Here is a 21,411-nt window from a genome sequence, read left to right on the forward strand (position 1 = left end):
CCTAAACACCTCCCTAGGGAGGCGTTCGGGTGGAATCCTGACCAGATGCCTGAACCACCTCATCTGGCTCCTCTTGATGTGGAGGAGCAACGGCTTTACTTTGAGCTCCTCCCGTGATCTTGTCCTTTCAGTCATAACCCAAAGCTCATGACCATAGGTGAGGATGGGAACGTAGATCGACCGGTAAATTGAGAGCGTTGCCTTCCGGCTCAGCTCCTTCTTCACCACAACGGATCGATACAGCGTCCGCATTACTGAAGACGCCGCACCGATCCGCCTGTCGATCTCCCAATCCACTCTTCCCTCACTCGTGAAGAAGACTCCGAGGTACTTGAACTCCTCCACTTGGGGCAGGGTCTCCTCCCCAACCAGGAGATGGCACTCCACCCTTTTCCGGGCAAGAACCATGGACTCGGACTTGGAGGTGCTGATTCTCATTCCAGTCACTTCAAACTCGGCTATGAACCGATCCAGTGAGAACTGAAGATCCTGGCCAGATGAAGCCATCAGGACCACATCATCTGCAAAAAGCACAGACCTAATCCTGCAGCCACCAACCTGGATCCCCTCAACGCCTTGACTGCGCCTAGAAACTCTGTCCATAAAAGTTATGAACAGAATCGGTGACCAAGGGCAGCCTTGGCGGTGTCCAACCCTCACTGGAAATGTGTCCGACTTACTGCCGGCAATGCGGACCAACCTCTGACACTGATCGTACAGGGAGCAGACCGCCACAATCAGACAGTCAGATACCCCATACTCTCTGAGCACTCCCCACAGGACTTCCCGAGGGACATGGTCGAATGCCTTCTTCAAGTCCACAAAGCACATGTAGACTGGTTGGGCAAACTCCCATGCACCCTCAAGGACCCTGCCGAGAGTATAGAGCTGGTCCACAGTTCCACGACCAGGACGAAAACCACACTGTTCCTCCTGAATCCGATGTTCAAATATCCGGCGTAGCCTCCTCTCCAGTACACCTGAATAGACCTTACCGGGAAGGCTGAGGAGTGTGATCCCACAATAGTTGGAACACACCCTCCGGTTCCCCTTCTTAAAGAGAGGAACCACCACCCTGGTCTGCCAATCCAGAGGTATAGCCCCCGATGTCCACGCGATGCTGCAGAGTCTTGGCAACCAAGACAGCCCCACAGCATCCAGAGCCTTAAGGAACTCCGGGCGGATCTCATCCACCGCCAGGGCCTTGGCACAGGGGAGCTTTTTAACTACCTCAGCAACCTCAGCCCCAGAAATAGGAGCGCCCACCACAGATACCCCAGGTACTGCTTTCTCATAGGAAGACGTGTTGGTGAGATTGAGGAGGTCTTCGAAGTATTCCCTCCACCGATCCACAACATCCGCAGTCGAGGTCAGCAGAACACCATCCTCACCATACACTGTGTTGACAGTGCACTGCTTCCCCTTCCTGAGGCGGCGGATGGTGGTCCAGAATCACTTCGAAGCCGTCCGGCAGTCGTTTTCCATGGCTTCCCCGAACTCCTCCCATGTCCGAGTTTTTGCCTCCGCGACCGCTGAATCCGCACACCGCTTGGCCTGTCGGTACCTGTCTGCTGCCTCCGGAGTCCTATGAGCTAAAAGAACCCGATAGGACTCTTTCTTCAGCTTGACGGCATCCCTCACCGCCGGTGTCCACCAATGGGTTCTAGGATTACCGCCACGACAGGCACCAACTACCTTGCGGTCACAGCTCCAAGCAGCCGCCTCGACAATAGAGGTGCGGAACAAGGTCCGCTCGGACTCAATGTCCAGCACCTCCCTCATGACATGTTCAAAGTTCTTCCGGAGGTAGGAATTGAAACTCTCTCTGACAGGAGCCTCTGCTAGACGTTCCCAGCAGACCCTCACACTGAGTTTGGGCCTGCCAGGTCTGTCCGGCATCCTCCTCCACCATCGCAGCCAACTCACCACCAGGTGGTGATCGGTAGAAAGCTCCGCCCCTCTCTTCACCCGAGTGTCCAAAACATGAGGCCGCAAATCCGATGACACAACTACAAAGTCGATCATGGAACTGTGGCCTAGGATGTCCTGGTGCCAAGTGCACATATGGACACCCTGATGTTTGAACATAGTGTTTGTTATGGACAATCTGTGACGAGCACAAAAGTCCAATAACAAAACACCACACGGGTTCAGATCCGGGCGGCCATTCTTCCCAATTACGCCTCTCCAGGTTTCACTGTCGTTGCCAACATGAGCGTTGAAGTCCCCCAGTAGGACATGGGAATCACCCGGGGGAGCACTTTCCAGTACTCCCTCGAGTGTATCCAAAAAGGGTGGGTACTCTGAACTGCTGTTTTGTACGTAAGCACAAACAACAGTCAGGACCCGTTCCCCACCCGAAGGTGGAGGGAAGCTACCCTCTTGTCCACTGGGTTGAACTCCAACGTGCAGGCTTTGAGCCGGGGGGCAACAAGAATTGCTACACCAGCCCGTCGCCTCTCACTGCGTGCAACGCCAGTGTCTAAGAGAGTCCAGCCCCTCTCGAGAGAACTGGTTCCAGAGCCCTTGCTGTGCGTCGAAGTGAGTCCGACTATATCCAGCCGGAACTTCTCCACCTCGCGCACTAGCTCAGGCTCCTTTCCCCCCCAGTGAGGTGACATTCCACGTCCCAAGAGCTACCTTATGTAGCCGAGGATCGGACTGCCAAGTGGCCTGCCTTCGGCTTCCGCCCGCCTCACAACGCACCCGACCTCTATGGCCCCTTTCATGAGTTGTGAGCCCATTGGAGGGGGGACCCATGTTGCCTCTTCGGGCTGTGCCCGGCCGGGCCCCATTGGGACAGGCCACCAGGCGCTCGCCATCGTGCCCCAACTCCAGGCTCCAGAGAGGGGCCCCGGTGACCCGCGTCCGGGGAAGGGAAATCGGAATCTCGGTTTTTGCATTTCCATAGAAGTCTTCGAGCTGCTCTTTGTCTGATCCCTCACCTAGGACCTGTTTGTCTTGGGAGACCCTACCAGGGGGCATGAAAGCCCCCGGACAACATAGCTCCTAGGATCATTGGGACACACAAACACCTCTACCACGATAAGGTGGCAGCTCAGAGAGGAGTAATTGAAAAATAGTATTACGGAATTTCAGGAAAACCGGGAATTTTTCAAGTTCTTAAACCAACTTGGTTTTTCGTCCTGACGAAGAGGAATGTTTTGACTGTGGAACCGTTGAAATGGGTTGAAAAATGTGAAAGGAGTCATTGCACTAAAAAAAGGTTGGAATTTAAAAAAAAATTGAAAATGGTTGAATCGTTTTGTCATTGGTCATTTTGAATGGGAATAATGTCCGGGAAAACGGAGAATTCTGGGAAATCGGGGAATTTTCGATGGAAAGCCCGCGATTCCCGAACAGGCTGTAGAATTTGAAGTTGGAGCGATTTGAATCTGATGAAAAATGTGGACGGTAGAGCGCGCCAAAATCTGGAGAAGGAGAAGAAGAAGAATATTTTTCTTCAGTCAATCATACTGTAAAATAGATCTAAGACGGCGAATCTGAAAATTAACAATGACTCGCTGAGCTTTTTAGAGAAGAAAGGAAAAAGTTATCTTCAAGCTAACTATCTTACCGAGTTGAGATCGCATCCTCCAGATGTCCAACATCATGCCTCAGCTTTAAATGTTCTCATATCACAGATGCCATAAAAAAGGTCCGCTTTGCAAAATGAGCAAGGTATTTACATCTTCAGCAGGATTAGGGTGAAATGTTCCCAAACTTTTCATGTTTTCAGCTGCTGAGTTGTTGCTAGCGGCCGCACGGATTCGCTTCCTTCCAGAAAAACATGAGCGATGACGTCACAACTATTGTCGACAAATTAATTTGTCGGCGACACATTTTTTTGTCGACAATGCAGACGAATTGTTGCACCCCGAAAAAAACACACCTCATTAAGAAATCCATTGGTTCTACTGGGCAACGATTAATCTGAAATCAAATAGTACCATAATTTGATACCTTTGTTCCGCTTGACGTCACGCCAGGTGGCATACTTGATACCGGCTCAAGCACTTGGCAAACAGTTTGTAGTAGACTGTCCCAATTTTCCATGCCATCAAGGCAAGCATGCCTGATAGAAAGCGCTCCAAAGGCCCCACTGTTCAAAATGTGCTAGTTCAATGCTAGTTTGTATATGCCATATACATGCTACTGACTTGTATTCACAACTTTACATGGCGATTTCAGCACCTCCAAATGTAATAATAAAAACTATAAATAAAGTGCACGTTACAAGCAAACAGCTGATGTGTAATGAGCACACTACTTTCAGTACAAACACTTTGTAGTACTCAACAAAAGAGTACTGACACATTCAACTTTATGGCAAAGACTACTTCCTGACTTGGCCACTACACCTAGGACAAACTGAAATGAATGCATCCTTGCAAATAACAATCTTAAGTGTAATAAAACAAAACATAACTGGACAGCACAGTTATAATTATCAGCACACTGGTATTTTATTATTAAACTTTTATTAACACCTTTAAGTACCGGCATCAATTCCCAAGGGGACTTGTGTGTGAAGGTTTGGGAAAAAGGTGGAGGTTTAGCACTTGTTCAACCAATCAGGATGCAACAATTGCATAGCTCTCTGTCCTGGCCATGGATGGCAATTAATTTAATTGAGTCCTTAATTTACAAAATGCACAATGTCAAAGTGGTCCCTGTATCCTTTGATTTGGGGCTTGAAATATGGATGTTTAAAAAAAAATCCTCAAATCTGATGATCATTTTGAATAAAAGAAACACATAATTTGTAGTAACGTGGAGTCCGACAGAGTGGCGTCAGGTGTGTAAATGAGCTTGATACTTTGTATCCTGCCTGGGCTTTTTTACTTCACTTGGACAGCCTTGGACACTTTTACACGGGAGCCACTTCCTCTCTGCCATTGTGTGACACTTTTCCAGTAAGTGAGAAGTTTCCACATTTTAGGTAAGTTGTGTGTTGTGTTCTTTGTAATAACCTAATTTATTGACAATGTGCTGATATAATGGATGGTTTTACTGAGTACAAATGGCTTTTATACACACGCATGTATGTGTTTACAAGTCTTTTTTTTTAATAAATTCATTAATTTTTTTACTTTGCTTCTTATAACTTTCAGAAAGACAATTTTAGAGAAAAAATACAACCTTAAAAATTATTTAAAGATTTTTAAACACATACCTTTTTACCTTTTAAATTCCTTCCTCTTCTTTCCTGACAATTTAAATCAATGTTCAAGTAATTTTTTTTTTTTATTGTAAAGAATAATAAATAAATTTTAATTTAATTCTTCATTTTAGCTTCTGTTTTTTCGACGAAGAATATTTGTGAAATATTTCTTCAAACTTATTATGATTAAAATTCAAAAAAAATATTCTGGCAAATCTACAAAATCTGTAGAATCAAATTTAAATCTTATTTCAAAGTCTTTTGAATTTCTTTTAAAATTTTTGTTCTGGAAAATCTACAAGAAATAATGATTTGTCTTTGTTAGAAATATAGCTTGGTCCAATTTTTTATATATTCTAACAAAGTGCAGATTGGATTTTAACCTATTTAAAACATGTCATCAAAATTTTAAAATTAATCTTAATCAGGAAAAATTACTAATGATGTTCCATAAATTCTTTTTTTAATTTTTTCAAAAAGATTCAAATTAGCTAGTTTGTTCTCTTTTTTTTGCGGTTGAATTTTTAATCTTAAAGAGTCGAAATTGAAGATAAACTATGTTTCAAAATTTAATTTTCATTTTTTTCGTGTTTTCTCTTCTTTTAAACCGTTCAATTAATTGTTTTTTTCATCATTTATTCCCTACAAAAAACCTTCCGTAAAAGGAAAAAAAATGTACAACGGAATGACGGACAGAAATACCCATTTTTTTAATATATATAGATTTATTTATTTAGCTATTCTTGTTTAAATCACACTTACATGTAACTTACAAATGACAATATATATATAAACACTTAAAATGTAAAGTGTTTTTTGTGTTTAATATAAAATAGCTATTTAAAATGGGATATTGTGATTTCACAAGACTGTCTTAGAAGTGATCATTTGAAAATGTTCAATTTGAAAAATGTGCACTTAGAGAAAATATAAAAATAAAGTGTTGCATATTGATATTTATCTGTTTCTATATATATTTATTGTGAGAAATCATTAAGATGATCAGTGTTTCCACAAAGATAAATATAATTAATTATTAATAATAACATAGAGTTAAAGGTAAATTGAGCAAATTGGCTATTTCTGGCAATTTATTTAAGTGTGTATCAAACTGGTAGCCCTTCGCATTAATCAGTACCCAAGAAGTAGCTCTTGGTTTCAAAAAGGTTGGTGACCCCTGTTCTAGTGACTCTCCCTTTATGTTCAGTTTGGTGTGTTTTTTTCCTCAATATAATATAACTGTCAATACGTAGAATTCAACATAGCTAATAATAATACAAATAAAAATATATGTCAGACCGTTAAATGTATTTTAAACTGTGTTAGTGACTGGTGGTGTTTGTACTAATCTTTGTTTCATTTTATCACAGGAATGTGTTTTTTTTCTTCCTAGCAGTTATTCTGTTATCTTCAAAGTTCCTTGCTCACAGTTTGTATCTCAACTCGTTACTTAAAATCAAAAACCCTGAATGTTGTTTTGTTTCTGATACAACTTACTGGAACGACCTACCTCTGAGTGTTAGACAAGCCTCCTCTCTTCCTGTTTTTAAATCTCTCTTAAAAACATACTTTTATTCCATGGCTTTTAACACTGAGTGATACCCATCCTGCAATGGCGCCCCATAATACACCTGCTGTGAACCTGTTTTTATGTTTTTATGTTTTTTATGTTTTTTATATTTTATTTATTTATTTTTTATCGTGTTCTGTTTGTGTTGTGTTGTGTTTGCTCGGTTCTCGTATTATTTTTAACCTGCCCATTGTACAGCACTTTGGCTACCCCTGTGGTAAATTTTAAATGTGCTTTATAAATAAAGTTGATTTGATTTGATTTGATTTGATTACTAAGTTACTGACGAAAGATTTCATATGGAAATTAAAGGGAGTTGTGCTTTAAATAACTTATGGCTATATCAGCAAATAACATTTTCATATGCAGTTACTACTCAATCTTTTCTCGGTCAGAGGTCACTGATGGTTTGCTCTTGCGATTTATTTTTTAATATATCTGTCTTTTTCCTTTGCAGAGAAACAATCAATTATGACATTGAACGTGGCGGGTCTGGCGGTGGTGGCAGCGTTCTATCTGATCATCCTGGGAACAAGCATCTGGGCGTCCAGGCTCTCCAAGAAGCGTGTGGGAGATGGAATCCTACTTGCTGGACGTAACATCAACTTGCTTGTGGGTATCTGCACTCTCACAGGTAAAAAGTTGCTTTTTTCAGAAGGAATCAAATGATAACTGAAATATTAAAAATTGTTTTTGTTTTTTGCAGCGACATGGGTAGGAGGAGGGTTCATACTTGGTATCGCTGAAGCAACATACAACCCAACATTAGGGGCAGTGTGGGCTCTCGTGCCTTTGCCATATGCCCTTACATTCTTCTCAGGTAAGTTCTACCCAAGAACAACATTTATTCAAGCATAACTCCTAAATCAAACATGCAATATGTGTAATAATGCCTGAATTAATGTATCTCTGTGAGTTTTACTAGAAACATGTGCTTTTGTAGGGTTTGCAAACACAAACATTTGTTTTTTACTCAATATGACAATAACGTTCTTAGAATCCTGAGATAATGCGAAAAAAGGCATACACAAATTATTCAAGCATAACTCCTAAAATAAACATGCAATATGTCTAATAATGCCTGTATTAATGTATCTTTGTGAGTTTTACTAGAAACATGTGATTTTGTAAGGTTTGCAAACACAAAAATTAGGTTTTTATTCAATATGACAGTAATGTTCTTAGAATCCTGAGATAATGCAAAAAAAGCAATAACAAAATTAATCAAGCACAGCTCCTAAACCAAACATGCAATATGTCTAATAATGCCTGTATTAATGTATCTTTGTGAGTTTTACTAGAAACATGTGCTTTGCAAACACAAACATTTGTTTTTTACTCAATATGACAGTAATGTTCTTAGAATCCTGAGATAATGCAAAAAAGCAATAAAAAATGCAAACAAGCATAACTCCTAAACCAAACATGCAATATGTTTAATAATGCCTGTATTAATGTATCTTTGTGAGTTTACCATACATGTAATATGTCTAATAATGCCTGTATTAATGTATCTTTGAGAGTTTTACTAGAAACATGTGCTTTTGTAAGGTATGCAAACAAAAAAAAAGAAGTTTTTTAGTCAATATGACAGTAATGTTCTTAGAATCCTGAAATAATGTGAAAAAAACAATAACAAATGTATTCAATCATAACTCCTAAACCAAACATGCAATATTTGGCTAATAATGCCTGTGTTTACCATACATGCAATATGTCTACCACTTCCTGTATTAATGTATCTTTGTGAATTTTTCTAGAAACATGTGCTTTTGTAAGGTTTGCAAACACAAAACATAGTTTTTTACTCAATATGACAGTAATGTTCTTAGAATCCTGAGATAATGCGAAAAAAGCAATAAAAAAGGTATTCAAGCATAACTCCTAAGCCAAACATGCAACATTTCTAATAATGCCTGTATTAATGTATCTTTCTGAGTTTTACTAGAGACATGTGCTTTTGTAAGGTTTGCAAACACAAACATTTGTTTTTTACTCAATATGACAGTAATGATTTGTGTTTTCCATTGATAGGCTTTAAAAAAGTTAAGCATGCTTACATAACTAACAGCATTTATTGTAGACCAATTTGTTCCCTTTACTAGGTGGCTTTTTCTTTGCAAAGCCCATGAGAGAGAACAAGTATGTGACAATGTTGGATCCTTTCCAGCAGAAGTACGGGAACTTACTGGCCAGTGCTCTGATCTTTCCAGCACTCATCGCTGATGTGCTGTGGGTGGCACGCACACTTGTCAGCGTGGGTGAGTTCCTTAACACTGTAGAACTATTTGGTACTATCTTGCAGGCATAAACAAATCCAGTTACTAGGGATGTAATAATTACCAGTGTTAACCCCAGTAAAAGTTAGTAATACCGTTTCAAATGTTAATTTGAAACGATTCCCACATTTCTATAGCTTCATGGCACTGAGATACTGCTTATTTCCTGGAGAAACAGCTGATTGGTAGCTAACAGCTAGTGCGCCAATCGTTATTTGGCAGCTTGTGCTAGTAAACACTAGCATGCTTAAATACTAATATAAATACACATGAAAATATTTCCCCCTGATAGAAAACATAACCAATCTAAACTTATATAAACACATTTCATTTTGAACAACAAAGCAATTCAATTGTACACAATGAACCTACAGTGATAATTATTTAGTTCCATACACAGACGTGCCTTCAACAACAACAACAAAAAACGGATGTTTACCAAAGGTAACAGTGGTTCTATGAATAAGGTTTAACAAGCCACCGTATGGATCACTCCTTTCAAGGCTGAGCTGTTTCAGGAGACCATGTAGCAAATTATCGTATTTTCCAGACCATAGGGCGCACAAGATTATAAGGCGCACTGCCGTTGAGCGGGTCTAGTCAGGTCTATTTTCATACAAAAGGCACATTAAAGGCCTACTGAAACCCACTACTACCGACCACGCAGTCTGATAGTTTATATATCAATGATGAAATCTTAACATTGCAACACATGCCAATACGGCCGGGTTAGTTTACTAAAGTGCAATTTTAAATTTCCCGCGAAATATCTGCTGAAAACGTCTTGGTATGATGACGCTGCGGATGTGACGTCACGAGTTAGAGAGGACATTTTAGTCCAGCACCGCGGCCAGCTTAAAGTCGTCAGTTTTCATCGCAAAATTCCACATGATTCTGGACATCTGTGTTGGCGAATCTGTTGCAATTTGTTCATTGCATTATGGAGAAAGAAGCTGAGCAAGCAAACTAGAAAGTTGTCGGTGCAAAGCGGAGTATTTTGCGAGGGAAGTCAGCAACACAACGCAGCCGGTGTTTCATTGTTTACATTCCCGAAAGATGCAGTCAAGATCGAAGAACTCGGACAACAGAGACTCTTACCAGGAGGACTTTGACTTTGATACACAGACGCCTGTAGAGGACTGGGACAACACAGACTCTTACCAGGATTACTTTGATTTGGATACACAGACGTAGACGTGGTACCGTGAGTATGCAGCTGCGCTTCCAAACATTTGATCGCTTGCCCGTACGTGCGTGTCACGTACGTAACTTTGGGTAAATATATAAGCTTTATGAACCTTGGGCTAGGTGAACGGTCCTTTGGGCTGAGTGATTGTGTGTGTTGTGCAGGTGTTTGAATCGTGTTGGCGGGTTATATGGACAGGAGCTAGGAGCTAGGAGCTAGCTAGCGGGATTAATTTGTGGCATATTAAATATAAGCCTGGTTGTGTTGTGGCTAATAGAGTATATATATGTCTTGTGTTTATTTACTGTTGTAGTCATTCCCAGCTGAATATCAGGTCCCACCCGCCTCTCACAGCTTCTTCCCTATCTGAATCGCTTCCACTCCCCACTAGTCCTTCACTTGCACTTTCCTCATCCACAAATCTTTCACCCTCGCTCAAATTAATGGGGAAATCGTCGCTTTCTCGGTCCGAATCGCTCTCGCTTCTGGCGGCCATCATTGTAAACAATAGGAAAATGTGAGCAGCCTCTCAAGTTCCTCTTGTGACGTCACGCTACTTCCGGTAGGGGCAAGGCTTTTTTTTATCAGCGACCGAAAGTTGCGAACTTTATCGTCGTTGTTCTCTACTAAATCCTTTCAGCAAAAATATGGCAATATCGCGAAATAATCAAGTATGACACATAGAATGGATCTGCTATCCCCGTTTAAATAAAACAATTTCATTTCAGTAGGCCTTTAAAAGGGGTCATATTTTTATTTTATTTTTTCGAAATGGAAAAATGTAATGGTCTACATAACATGTAATGGTGGTTCTTTGGTCAACATGTTGCATAAATTATGTTTTGTGGGCGGTCTTATTTATGTGGCTCACCTTCGGCAGCGTCTTTTCTCCGTCATCTTTGTTGTAGCGGTGTAGCGTGCAAAGACGGGAGTGGAAGAAGTGTCAAAAGATGGAGCTAACTGTTTTAATCACATTCAGACTTTACTTAAATCAATAACGGAGCAGCATCTACTCATCCGTGGCTCACTAGTGTAATAACAATGCCGGAAATGTGTCCTGTGAAAAACTGTCCGACCGGAACTCACTACACCGGTATGTTTTAGCGCTTTCATGGTGAGTTCACTGACAGATATAAGTAAGAACTTTACACTTTATATTAGAAATGGCAACAGCGGAGGATGCATGTCCAATAACAAGAAGATAGAGAAAAAGAAGAAGCTTATCGACTACGGCGTTACCACGGACTACAAAGGACGCGCACACATTTTCAGGACTTATGCAGATCCCAAATACAGATCAGCAAGTACCAGAAGGTAAGAAAAGTCTCTTTTGCATAATATTGACAAACAAAACGCCACATAATATGTACCTTATACACACACCATAATAATACTTGTATGTTGAAGCACAGTACAATCCATCAAGCGGTGCGGCTTCATAGCGTACCAAAGTCGTACTAAAACATTTTGATAGATTTTTGAGCGCTGCGTGTAATGTTCTATATTTTCAATGGAACATATACAATGTTGGTGTTGTTTACTTGAGTCATATTGCAGTCTACACGTATATCTTATGTGTGACTGCCATCTATTGGTCACACTTATCACTTCACCATGTACCAAATAAAATAGCTTTGAGGTCGGTAAGCACAACCAAAATTATTCATTACATTAGGCGCACTGTCGAGTTTTGAGAAAATGAAAGGATTTTAAGTGCGCCTTATAGTCTGTAAAATACGGTAACTTATAACTTGCTCTCTTGAGTTTCCACAGGAAGACGAGGCACTGCTGTGCCTTCCTTGCCAGTGATGTAGTGTTTGTGATCCATGACAGGTCCTCACTGATGTAGGAATTTGGTGTTGCTCACTCTCTCAACAGCAGAACCATCAATGGTTAATGGTGGGTGATCGGTGTGGCCTCTCTGAAAGTCAACAACAATCTCCTTTGTCTTGCTGACATTTAGCAGGAGGTTGTTATTCCTGCACCACATGGTCGGAAAGTCCACCTCTTTCTGGTAGTGTGTCTCGTCGCTCTTGGGGATGAGACCCATCGTTGTTGTGTCGTCCGCAAACTTTATGAGGTGATTGGTGCTGTAAGTTGGTGTGCAGTCGTGTGTCAGCAGGGTGAAGAGCAGAAGCCTGAGCACGCAGACTTGTGGGGCCCCCGTACTCAGGGTGATGGTGCTGGAGGTGTTGTTCCCAACACGTACTACTTGTGGCCTCTCACTGAGGACCCGTTTACACTAAATCCCACCTAACCTTATCAGTGTCCACACACAACAATGCCACTGTTTAAGACCCCCGCTCCCTGCCGTCCGCCGGCACAAAGCCACCTAGTACGCATGCGCGGAAAATGCACACGTCATAGTCATCTCCAGTGATGCTTTGTTCTTAAATGTAACTTATCTGAACAATATCCAGTGTTGTGGTATTTCAATTAACTGGAATCCAGTGTGCTTTGGGGCCCTATTGTAGTGAATCACACCTGAGCCATCATAAATTAATCAAATATTTATTAGACACGTAAACAATGTGATAAAGAACATTTAACATTAATCAATCTAGGGATCTAGATATCTAGTCAGGACACTCCTCACTCTTTTGCCTTCACCTTCATTGTCCATTCATTTTTGGTGACTTTATATACTCTGGACCTAGTCGTTGAGTCGGCGACATACATGGCTGACAATAACTGATAGTCTGCTTTGCCAGTCCAAATGCATTCACCGTTTTCCTTGACGGCCAGGTAATACAAAGCACACGCTACCATTTTTATCACATCCACGGGAGCTCGCATTCTCGTTGTCTCTCCTTTGACAAATGAACAAAGTTTTTCGCTATGTAGAATCACAGCTGACCCGGCCAGACATTCGAAAGTTCTCTTGCCGTCTGAGAAGTGTTGTATCCGAAATGGCTGCAATCGCTTTCTCTTAAGATATTCCTTTGTGATTCCCACAAGCGTCGGTGTCAAACTCTGGCCCGCGGGCCAAATTTGGCCCGCCGTGTAATTTCACTTGGCCCTTGAGGCGATATCAAATTAACAATAGAGCTGGCCGCGGTAACACCGCATTCACCGCTAATTCTCATACTTGCCAACCCTCCCGGGAGACTCTCAAAATTCACTACCCCTCCCAAAAATCGTCTCCGCTTTTCACCCAGTCCAGCGAATGCTGGCCCAGTCACATAAATGTACGGCTCCAGCACGCACACACACATGAATGCAAAGCATACTTGGCCAACAGCGATACAGGTTACACTGACGGTGCTCGTATAAATAACTTTAACACTGTTAGAAATATGCGCCACACTGTGAATCCACACCAAACAAGAATGACAAACACATTTCGGGAGAACATCCGCACCGTAACACAACATAAACACAACAAAACAAATACCCAGACTCCTATGCAGCCCTAACTCTTCCGGGCTGCAATATACACCCCCGCTACCACCAAACCTCCCCCCCTCCGTGCGTTGGTTGAGGTGGGCATATATATATATATATATATATATATATATATATATATATATATATATATATATATATATATATATATATATATATATATATATATATATATATATATATATATATATATATAATAGTGTGTGTGTGCGTGCGTGCGTGTGTGTGTGTGTGTGTGTGTGTGTGTGTCTTTTTAGTCATAATGAATAAAATAAAGCTTGGTTAAATAAGTACAGTATATTGTATACACCTTGTTTATACAATATACACGCATATGCGTGTGTGTGTGTGTGTGTGTGTATGACTTGATTACTGCCTGTAAATAATCTTCATTTATTTATGCTAAGGTGATATTTTTTTTATACGTAATGAATTAATGTTAACAGCCTTAATATATATATATATATATATATATATATATATATATATATATATATATATTTATAAAAATAGTGTGTGTGTGTGTGTGATATTTTTTTTATGCGTAATGAATTAATGTTAACAGCCCTAATATATATATATATATATATATATATATATATATATATATATATATATATATATATATATATATATATATATATATATATATATATAAAAAAAATTGTGTGTGTGTGTCTTTTTAGTCATAATTAATAAAAAAAAGCTTGGTTAAAAAATTTCTCTGTGAGTCTTAGTGCTTTATGAGGTTATCATTATTACCGTAATAATGTGATAGTTTTAACCACAAAAATAATTTTCATGGTTAAAAATATAAATCAGGTGAAAGATTTCCTTCGAAAGGAGACACAGTTACATTTCCCAGATACCTTGTTGTGCAAATGCAGGTGTGTACATGGATTTAAGGAAGGTGCATGTTTGTCTTACCAGAGCACCGCTCTAATTTGAGCGCGCGTCATCTAGAAGCCGTTTCTATGATACTAATCCTTGCCACCAATGTGATAATAAACTACGTTTTTTCCATGTACCATTATTTACTAGAGGACCAAAGGAAAATTGTTCACTAAACATGCTACACACACATGGAGCAGGATGACACAAGAAACCAAACTTAGCGGTTATACTGTGTATAAAGTAGGAGTGACCGATCCAGATGTCGCTACTATTGATACCTAATATGTTATTAATGCATAAATTATACTTAAGTAATTAGACAGATATTTATCGTTTTCTTTATGTTGATAATTCTTGTGGTCTTTTTTGTTCTTGTTTACAAACTCAGAGAGTAAGTCTTTAGACACAGGGAGGCTTTAAAGACAAAACCCAAATGATTAAATGGGAGCCAATAGTAGTTTTTACCTTTGTTTAGTTTTTATCCACTTGCCACTTTCTTTTGATAACATTTTGTATTAATACCACAACATTATATGTCATCTAATTTACAAGAATGCTAAAACATTCTAAATTTAATTAGATGAGCTCAATAAAAATGTGTTATTTTGTGTACTTTAGTTGCTTGCTATGAAACATATTCACTTCTATAATTTATTGTCAAAGTATCTGATCGGGACTCAAAATCGGATTGGGATCAGAGGCCAAAAATGTTGATAGGGACATTCCCTACCAGTTACTGTTAAAACATTTGTCCCATCCTTTTCACTACAATGCTGTGTTGTTCCAGGTGCGACTATGAGTGTGATCCTGGACATTTCTTACGTCTACTCCATCATCATCGCTTCGGTGGTAGCCATTGTCTACACGATCCTGGGAGGATTTTACTCTGTGGCTTACACAGAAGTCATCCAGCTGATCCTCATATTTATCAGCCTGGTAAAGCATCTATTCACCAACTCGCATAGAAATCCAGTCGGTGAACCTTGAAAATTTCTTGTGTCAACATTCTGATGAGTGTCTATGAGATATCAAATACGGCCCCAACAGAAGATACGATTGTGCAGGTGGTCTTGAAGTTGTAGCCAGTCATTATATGTATGGTGCCGGGAGGGATTCCGCGTGGTCATCTACTACTGGAGATTCCTACTGTAGTTCTATCAAAGGTTTGGGTAAACCAAAAACGATCTGGAGGATTTCATGTTTCACTTTTAGTTTAATTAATTGACGTCATTGTAATGTTGGAAGGCTGATAATCACAAAAGTCAACTTGAAATTGTTACTTACCCAAAAATATATTAAAGCCACCGAATCAGACATGCTTTACGGCTTCTCAAAGTGCAGTCAGTATGGAGTATAAATATGCAGCTTGTTTTAGTTATACAGGTTTCCCTCATATTCAATCATTTCAAGTGTTTGTATTCAATCATATGAAGTGTTTTTGTGTTTGTATACACAGTGGCTGTGTGTCCCTTTCGCCTTGACCAACCCTCACTCTTTGGACATCTCACTGACGGCCTACAACCAGATCTTTCAGGCTCCCTGGGTTGGCACGGTTGAGCCTCATGAAGCCGGAAAGTGGTTTGACAACTTCATGGTGCTGGTGAGTCCAAAGTGTTTAAGTACCGTATTTTCCGGACCATAGGGGGCACCGGATTATAAGGCGCACTGCCGATGAATGGTCTATTTTTGATCTTTTTGCATACATAAGGCGCACAGGATTATAGGGTGCATTAAAGAAGTCATATTATTATAATTTTTTTCTAAATTGAAAACACTTCCTTGTTGTCTACATAGCATGTAATGGTGGTTCTTTGGTCAAAATGTTGCATAGATTATATTTTACAGATAATCTTCAAGCCGCTTTCTGACAGTCGCTTCCGGATGGGAGTGGAAGAAGTGTCAGAAGATGGACATTTAATGACATTTAGACTTCACTTAAATCAATAACGGAGCAGCATCTCCTCATCCGGAAACAACAACACCGGAAATGTGTCCCGTGAAAAACCGTCCGACTGGAACTCTCTAATAACCAAAGTTCCTTAGGTGAATAATAATTACACCGGTATGTGAGTGTGAATGTTGTCTGTCTATCTGTGTTGGCCCTGCGATGAGGTGGCGACTTGTCCAGGATGTACCCCGCCTTCCGCCCGAATGCAGCTGAGCGACTCCAAAAGGGACAAGCGGTAGAAAATGGATGGATGGATGTTTTAGCGCATTCATGGCGAGTTTACTGACAGATATAAGTAAGAACTTTTCACTACTTAATATTACAAATGGCAACAGCGGAGGATAAATGTCCCATAACAAGAATGTAGAGAAAAAGAAGAAGCTTAACATTGTTTTCACGGACTACAAAGGCGGACCGCGCAATTTTTCAGGATTTATACAAATCCCAAATACAGCTTTGCAAAAATTCTTTTGCATAATATTGCGAAACAAAACGCCAGATAATATGTCTTACCTTATCTCCACTATAACTATAACACTATAATAATACTCATATGTTGATGCACATCAAGCGGTGCGGCTACATAGCTTACTAAAGTCACCGTGTGTAATGTTCTATATTTTCAATGGAACATATACACTTTGTTGTTTACTTGAGTCATATTGCCATCATAGTGCAGCCTACACTTATCTCTTATGTTTGACACCATGTACCAAATAAAATAGCTTCGAAGTTAGTAAGCTCAACCAAACTTATTCCTTACATTAGGCGCACCTGGTTATAAGGCGCACTGTCAAGTTTTGAGAAAAAAAAAAAGATTTTAAATGTGCTTATAGTCCGGAAAATACGGTACACATATTGGACTGTGAGTATGAAACAGTACCATGATGATAGCTGTCAGATCATCAGCAAAACAAGTCAGGATTGGTCTTCCTTGCACTTCCTGTCACCTGAATAAAACCATGTTTCTACCAGGCTCTAGGTGGTTTGGCTTACCAAGCATTATACCAAAGGATCCTGTCCGCCTCATCTTACACCCAGGCTCAAGTGATCTGCTTTGCCTCCTCTGCTTTTTGCCTGGTGCTGGGTATCCCTCCTATACTCATCGGAGCTGTTGCTGCATCTACTGGTACACATTTAAACTACAGAACACAAAACCAGTGAAGTTGGAACGTTGTGTAAATCGTAAATAAAAACAAAATTTGCAAATCCTTTTCAACCTATATTCAATTAAAGTGAAGTGAATTATATTTATATAGCGCTTTTCTCTAGTGACTCAAAGCGCTTTACATAGTGAAAACCCAATATCTAAGTTACATTTAAACCAGTGTGGGTGGCACTGGGAGCAGGTGGGTAAAGTGTCTTGCCCAAGGACACAACGGCAGTGACTAGGATGGCGGAAGCGGGGATCGAACCTGCAACCCTCAGGTTGATGGCACGGCCACTCTACCAACCGAGCTATACCGCCCACAATTAAATAGACCGCAAAGACAAGACACTTATCTCCGAACTGGAAAACTTTGCTATTTTTTGCAAATATTAGCTCATTTGGAATTTGATGCTTGCAACATGTTTCAAAAACGCTTGCACAAGTGGCAAAAAAGACTGGGAAAGTTGAGGAATGCTCATCAAACACCTATTTGGAACATCCCACAGGTAAAGAGGCTAATTGGGAACAGGTGGGTGCCATGATTGGGTATAAAAACAGCTTCCATGAAATGCTCAGTCATTCACAGACAAGGATGGGGCGATGGTCACCACTTTGTGAACAAATGCGTGAGCAAATTGTCCAACAGTTGAAGAACAACATTTCTCAACCAGCTAATGCAAGGAATTTAGGGATTTCACCATCTACAGTCTGTAATATCATCAAAAGGTTCAGAGAATCTGGAGAAATCACTGCACGTAAGCAATATTACGGACTTTCGATCCCTCAGACAGTACTGCATCAAAAAGGGACATCAGTGTGTAAAAAATATCACTACATGGGCTCAGGAACACTTCAGAAAACCACTGTCAGTAACTACAGTTTGTCGCTACATCTGTAAGTGCAAGTTAAAACTCTACTATGCAAAGCGAAAGCCATTTATCAACAACACCCAGAAACGCCGCCGGCTTCGCTGGGCCCGAGCTCATCTAAAATGGACTGATTCAAAGTGGAAAAGTGTTCTTGGGTCTGACGAGTCCACATTTCAAATTGTTTTTGGAAACTGTGGACGCTGTGTCCTCCGAAACAAAGAGGAAAAGATCCATCCGGATTGTTCTAGGCGCAAAAGCCGGCATCTGTGATGGTATAGGGGTGTATTAGTGCCCAAGGCATGAGTAACTTACACATCTGTGAAGGCACCATTAATGCTGAAAGGTTCATACAGGTTTTGGAGCAACATATGTTGCCATCCAAGCAACGTTATCATGGACGCCCCTGCTTATTTCAGCAAGACAATGCCAAGCCACGTGTTACAACAGCGTGGCTTCATAGTAAAAGAGTGCGGGTACTAGACTGGTCTGCCTGTAGTCCAGACCTGTCTCCCATTGACAATGTGTGGCGCAATATGAAGCCTAAAATACCACAACGGAGACCCCGAACTGTTGAACAACTTAAGCTGTACATCAAGCAAGAATGGGAAATAATTCCAACTGAAAAGCTTCAAAAAATGGTCTCCTTAGTTCCCAAACATTTACTGAGTGTTGTTAAAAGGAAAGGCCATGTAACACAGTGGTAAAAATGCCCCTTTGCTGATTATTTTGCAATGTGTTGCTGCCATTAAATTCTAAGTTCATGATTATTTGCGGAAAAAAAAAAGTTTCTCAGTTCAAACATTAAATATCTTGTCTTTGCAGTCTATTCAATTGAATATAAGTAGAAAAAGATTTGCTGTTTTTACTTACAAATTACACAACGTGCCAACTTCACTGGTTTTGGGTTTTGTATTTTTTATTTTTTTGTAAGACTACCTTACTTGTGATCACTGGTATTCATCTAATATTTCCATAGACTGGAATTCAACAAGCTATGGACTACCAACTCCCTATGAGTGTGGAGAGGCAAGTTCCATTTTCCCCATTACCCTGCGATACCTCACTCCCACGTTTGTGTCCTTCATTGGCATTGGAGCTGTAACTGCTGCTGTCATGTCCTCCATGAACTCTGCACTGCTGTCTTCTGCCTCAATGTTCTCCTCCAACGTCTACAAGAACATAATCAGAAAACAGGTGAAAATGTGAGCTAGAATGCACTGTCACGCAGAATCTTTAATTTTTTTCATAAAGTCTCCAATGAATGTTTCCTGTATTGAAACATCGTGCTGTTCTACCTTATGGTCATTGTGTTGTCTTTCTAAATATCCGAAGACTAGAAGATCTATATTTTATTTTTCTTTTATTTCAGGCATCAGACCGTGAGATGCAGTGGGTGATTCGTATCTCGGTGGTGGTTGTAGGTCTGACTGGTACTGGCCTCACCTTCCTGGACAACAGTGTTCTGGTCTTCTGGCTTGTTGGTTCGGACATGTCCTTCACCATCATGTTTCCTCAGCTGGTTTGCATTCTCTTCTTCAAGGTGTCCAATGGCTACGGGGCTAGTTTGGGCTTCTTAGTGGGAATCACTTTGAGAATTCTAAGTGGAGAGCCACTCTTCGGCCTGCCACCTGTCATCTGCTACGGCTGCCAACTGAATGATGAGGGAACGCTCACCCAGTTCTTCCCCTTCCGCACTGCTATCATGATCACCTCCCTGCTATCTGTCCTGCTGTTCTCCTGGCTGGCGGCTTTCCTTTTCAATCAAGGCCTGTTGTCTGAAAAGTGGGATGTATTTAAGGTCAAACCAAAAGAGAACGTTTATGAAGACAGAAAGGCCGGTGGAAACAACACAGAGGCCCCTGTGTCTGTGCAGTTACTGGAAAGCACCGTTTAAAGGCACCTCACAAGATGACAGGAGGTTCAACAGGAGTTCAAACTAACAACTACTACTCCATAACATCAACAGCTAACTACAAATGTTTTTTTTAAATCATCGATTATCACCCAGTGGGCAGCACGGTGGTACAGGGGTTAGTGCATGTACCGCGGTATAGCTCGGTTGGTAGAGCGGCCGTGCCAGCAACTTGAGGGTTGCAGGTTCGATCCCCGCTTCCGCCATCCTAGTCACTGCTGTTGTGTCCTTGGGCAAGACACTTTACCCACTTGCTCCCAGTGCCACCCACACTGGTTTAAATGTAACTTAGATATTGGGTTTCACAATGTAAAAGCGCTTTGAGTCACTTGAGAAAAAGTGCTATATAAATGTAATTCACTTCACTTCACTTCACTACCTCACATTACAAAGGTCCTGGGTTCGATCCTGGGCTCTGGATATTTCTGTGTGGAGTTTGCATGTTCTCCCCGTGACTGCGTGGGTTCCCTCCGGGTACTCCGGCTTCCTCCCACCTCCAAAAACATGGACCTGGGGATAGGTTGATTGGCAACACTAAATTGACCCTAGTGTGTGAATGTGAGTGTGAATGTTGTCTGTCTATCTGTGTTGGCCCTGTGAGGAGGTGGCGACTTGTCCAGGGTGTACCCCGCCTTCTGCCCGAAGCAGCTGAGATAGGCTCCAGCACCCCCCGCGACCCCGAACGGGACAAGCGGTAGAAAATTCTGTGTTGTATCTGTTTTATGTTGCACGATTGCACCAAGAAAAATTCCTAGTTTGTGAACCCTTTCTCAAACAATGGCAATAAAAACTATTCTGATTCTGATTCTGATTCTGATTCTGAAAATGGATGGACGATTATCACCCAGCATAAAATACTATGTGAATGATACATTGAGTAATTATGACAAGCCTTGTTATAAACTACAAACCCCGTTTCCATATGAGTTGGGAAATTGTGTAATATGTAAATATAAACGGAATACAATGATTTGCAAATCATTTTCAACCCATATTCAGTTGAATATGCTACAAAGACAACATATTTGATGTTC

The 21,411-nt window shown here is 40.8% G+C and overlaps 1 protein-coding gene across 2 annotated transcripts; it reads left to right on the forward strand.

The window, feature by feature from the left end:
- The first annotated feature begins 4,858 nt into the window (after window positions 1-4,858).
- Window positions 4,859-21,143, forward strand: LOC133633534 (high affinity choline transporter 1-like). 2 transcript variants are annotated; one of them, XM_062026084.1, is made up of 9 exons: window positions 4,859-4,942; window positions 7,192-7,368; window positions 7,441-7,554; window positions 8,840-8,995; window positions 15,286-15,434; window positions 15,955-16,098; window positions 17,422-17,575; window positions 19,442-19,659; window positions 19,835-21,143. In XM_062026084.1, the coding sequence occupies exons 2-9, from the start codon at window positions 7,206-7,208 to the stop codon at window positions 20,357-20,359; spliced, it is 1,623 nt and encodes a 540-aa protein (XP_061882068.1). In that variant the 5' UTR covers window positions 4,859-4,942; window positions 7,192-7,205; the 3' UTR covers window positions 20,360-21,143. The 2 variants fall into 2 exon arrangements, with proteins under 2 accessions (XP_061882068.1, XP_061882069.1); XM_062026085.1 differs by lacking the exon at window positions 4,859-4,942 and having other exon boundaries at window positions 7,222-7,368; window positions 8,905-8,995.
- The last annotated feature ends 268 nt before the right edge of the window (window positions 21,144-21,411 follow it).

Source organism: Entelurus aequoreus, linkage group LG18 (genome assembly GCF_033978785.1).
Source record: "Entelurus aequoreus isolate RoL-2023_Sb linkage group LG18, RoL_Eaeq_v1.1, whole genome shotgun sequence".
NCBI lineage: Eukaryota > Metazoa > Chordata > Actinopteri > Syngnathiformes > Syngnathidae > Entelurus > Entelurus aequoreus.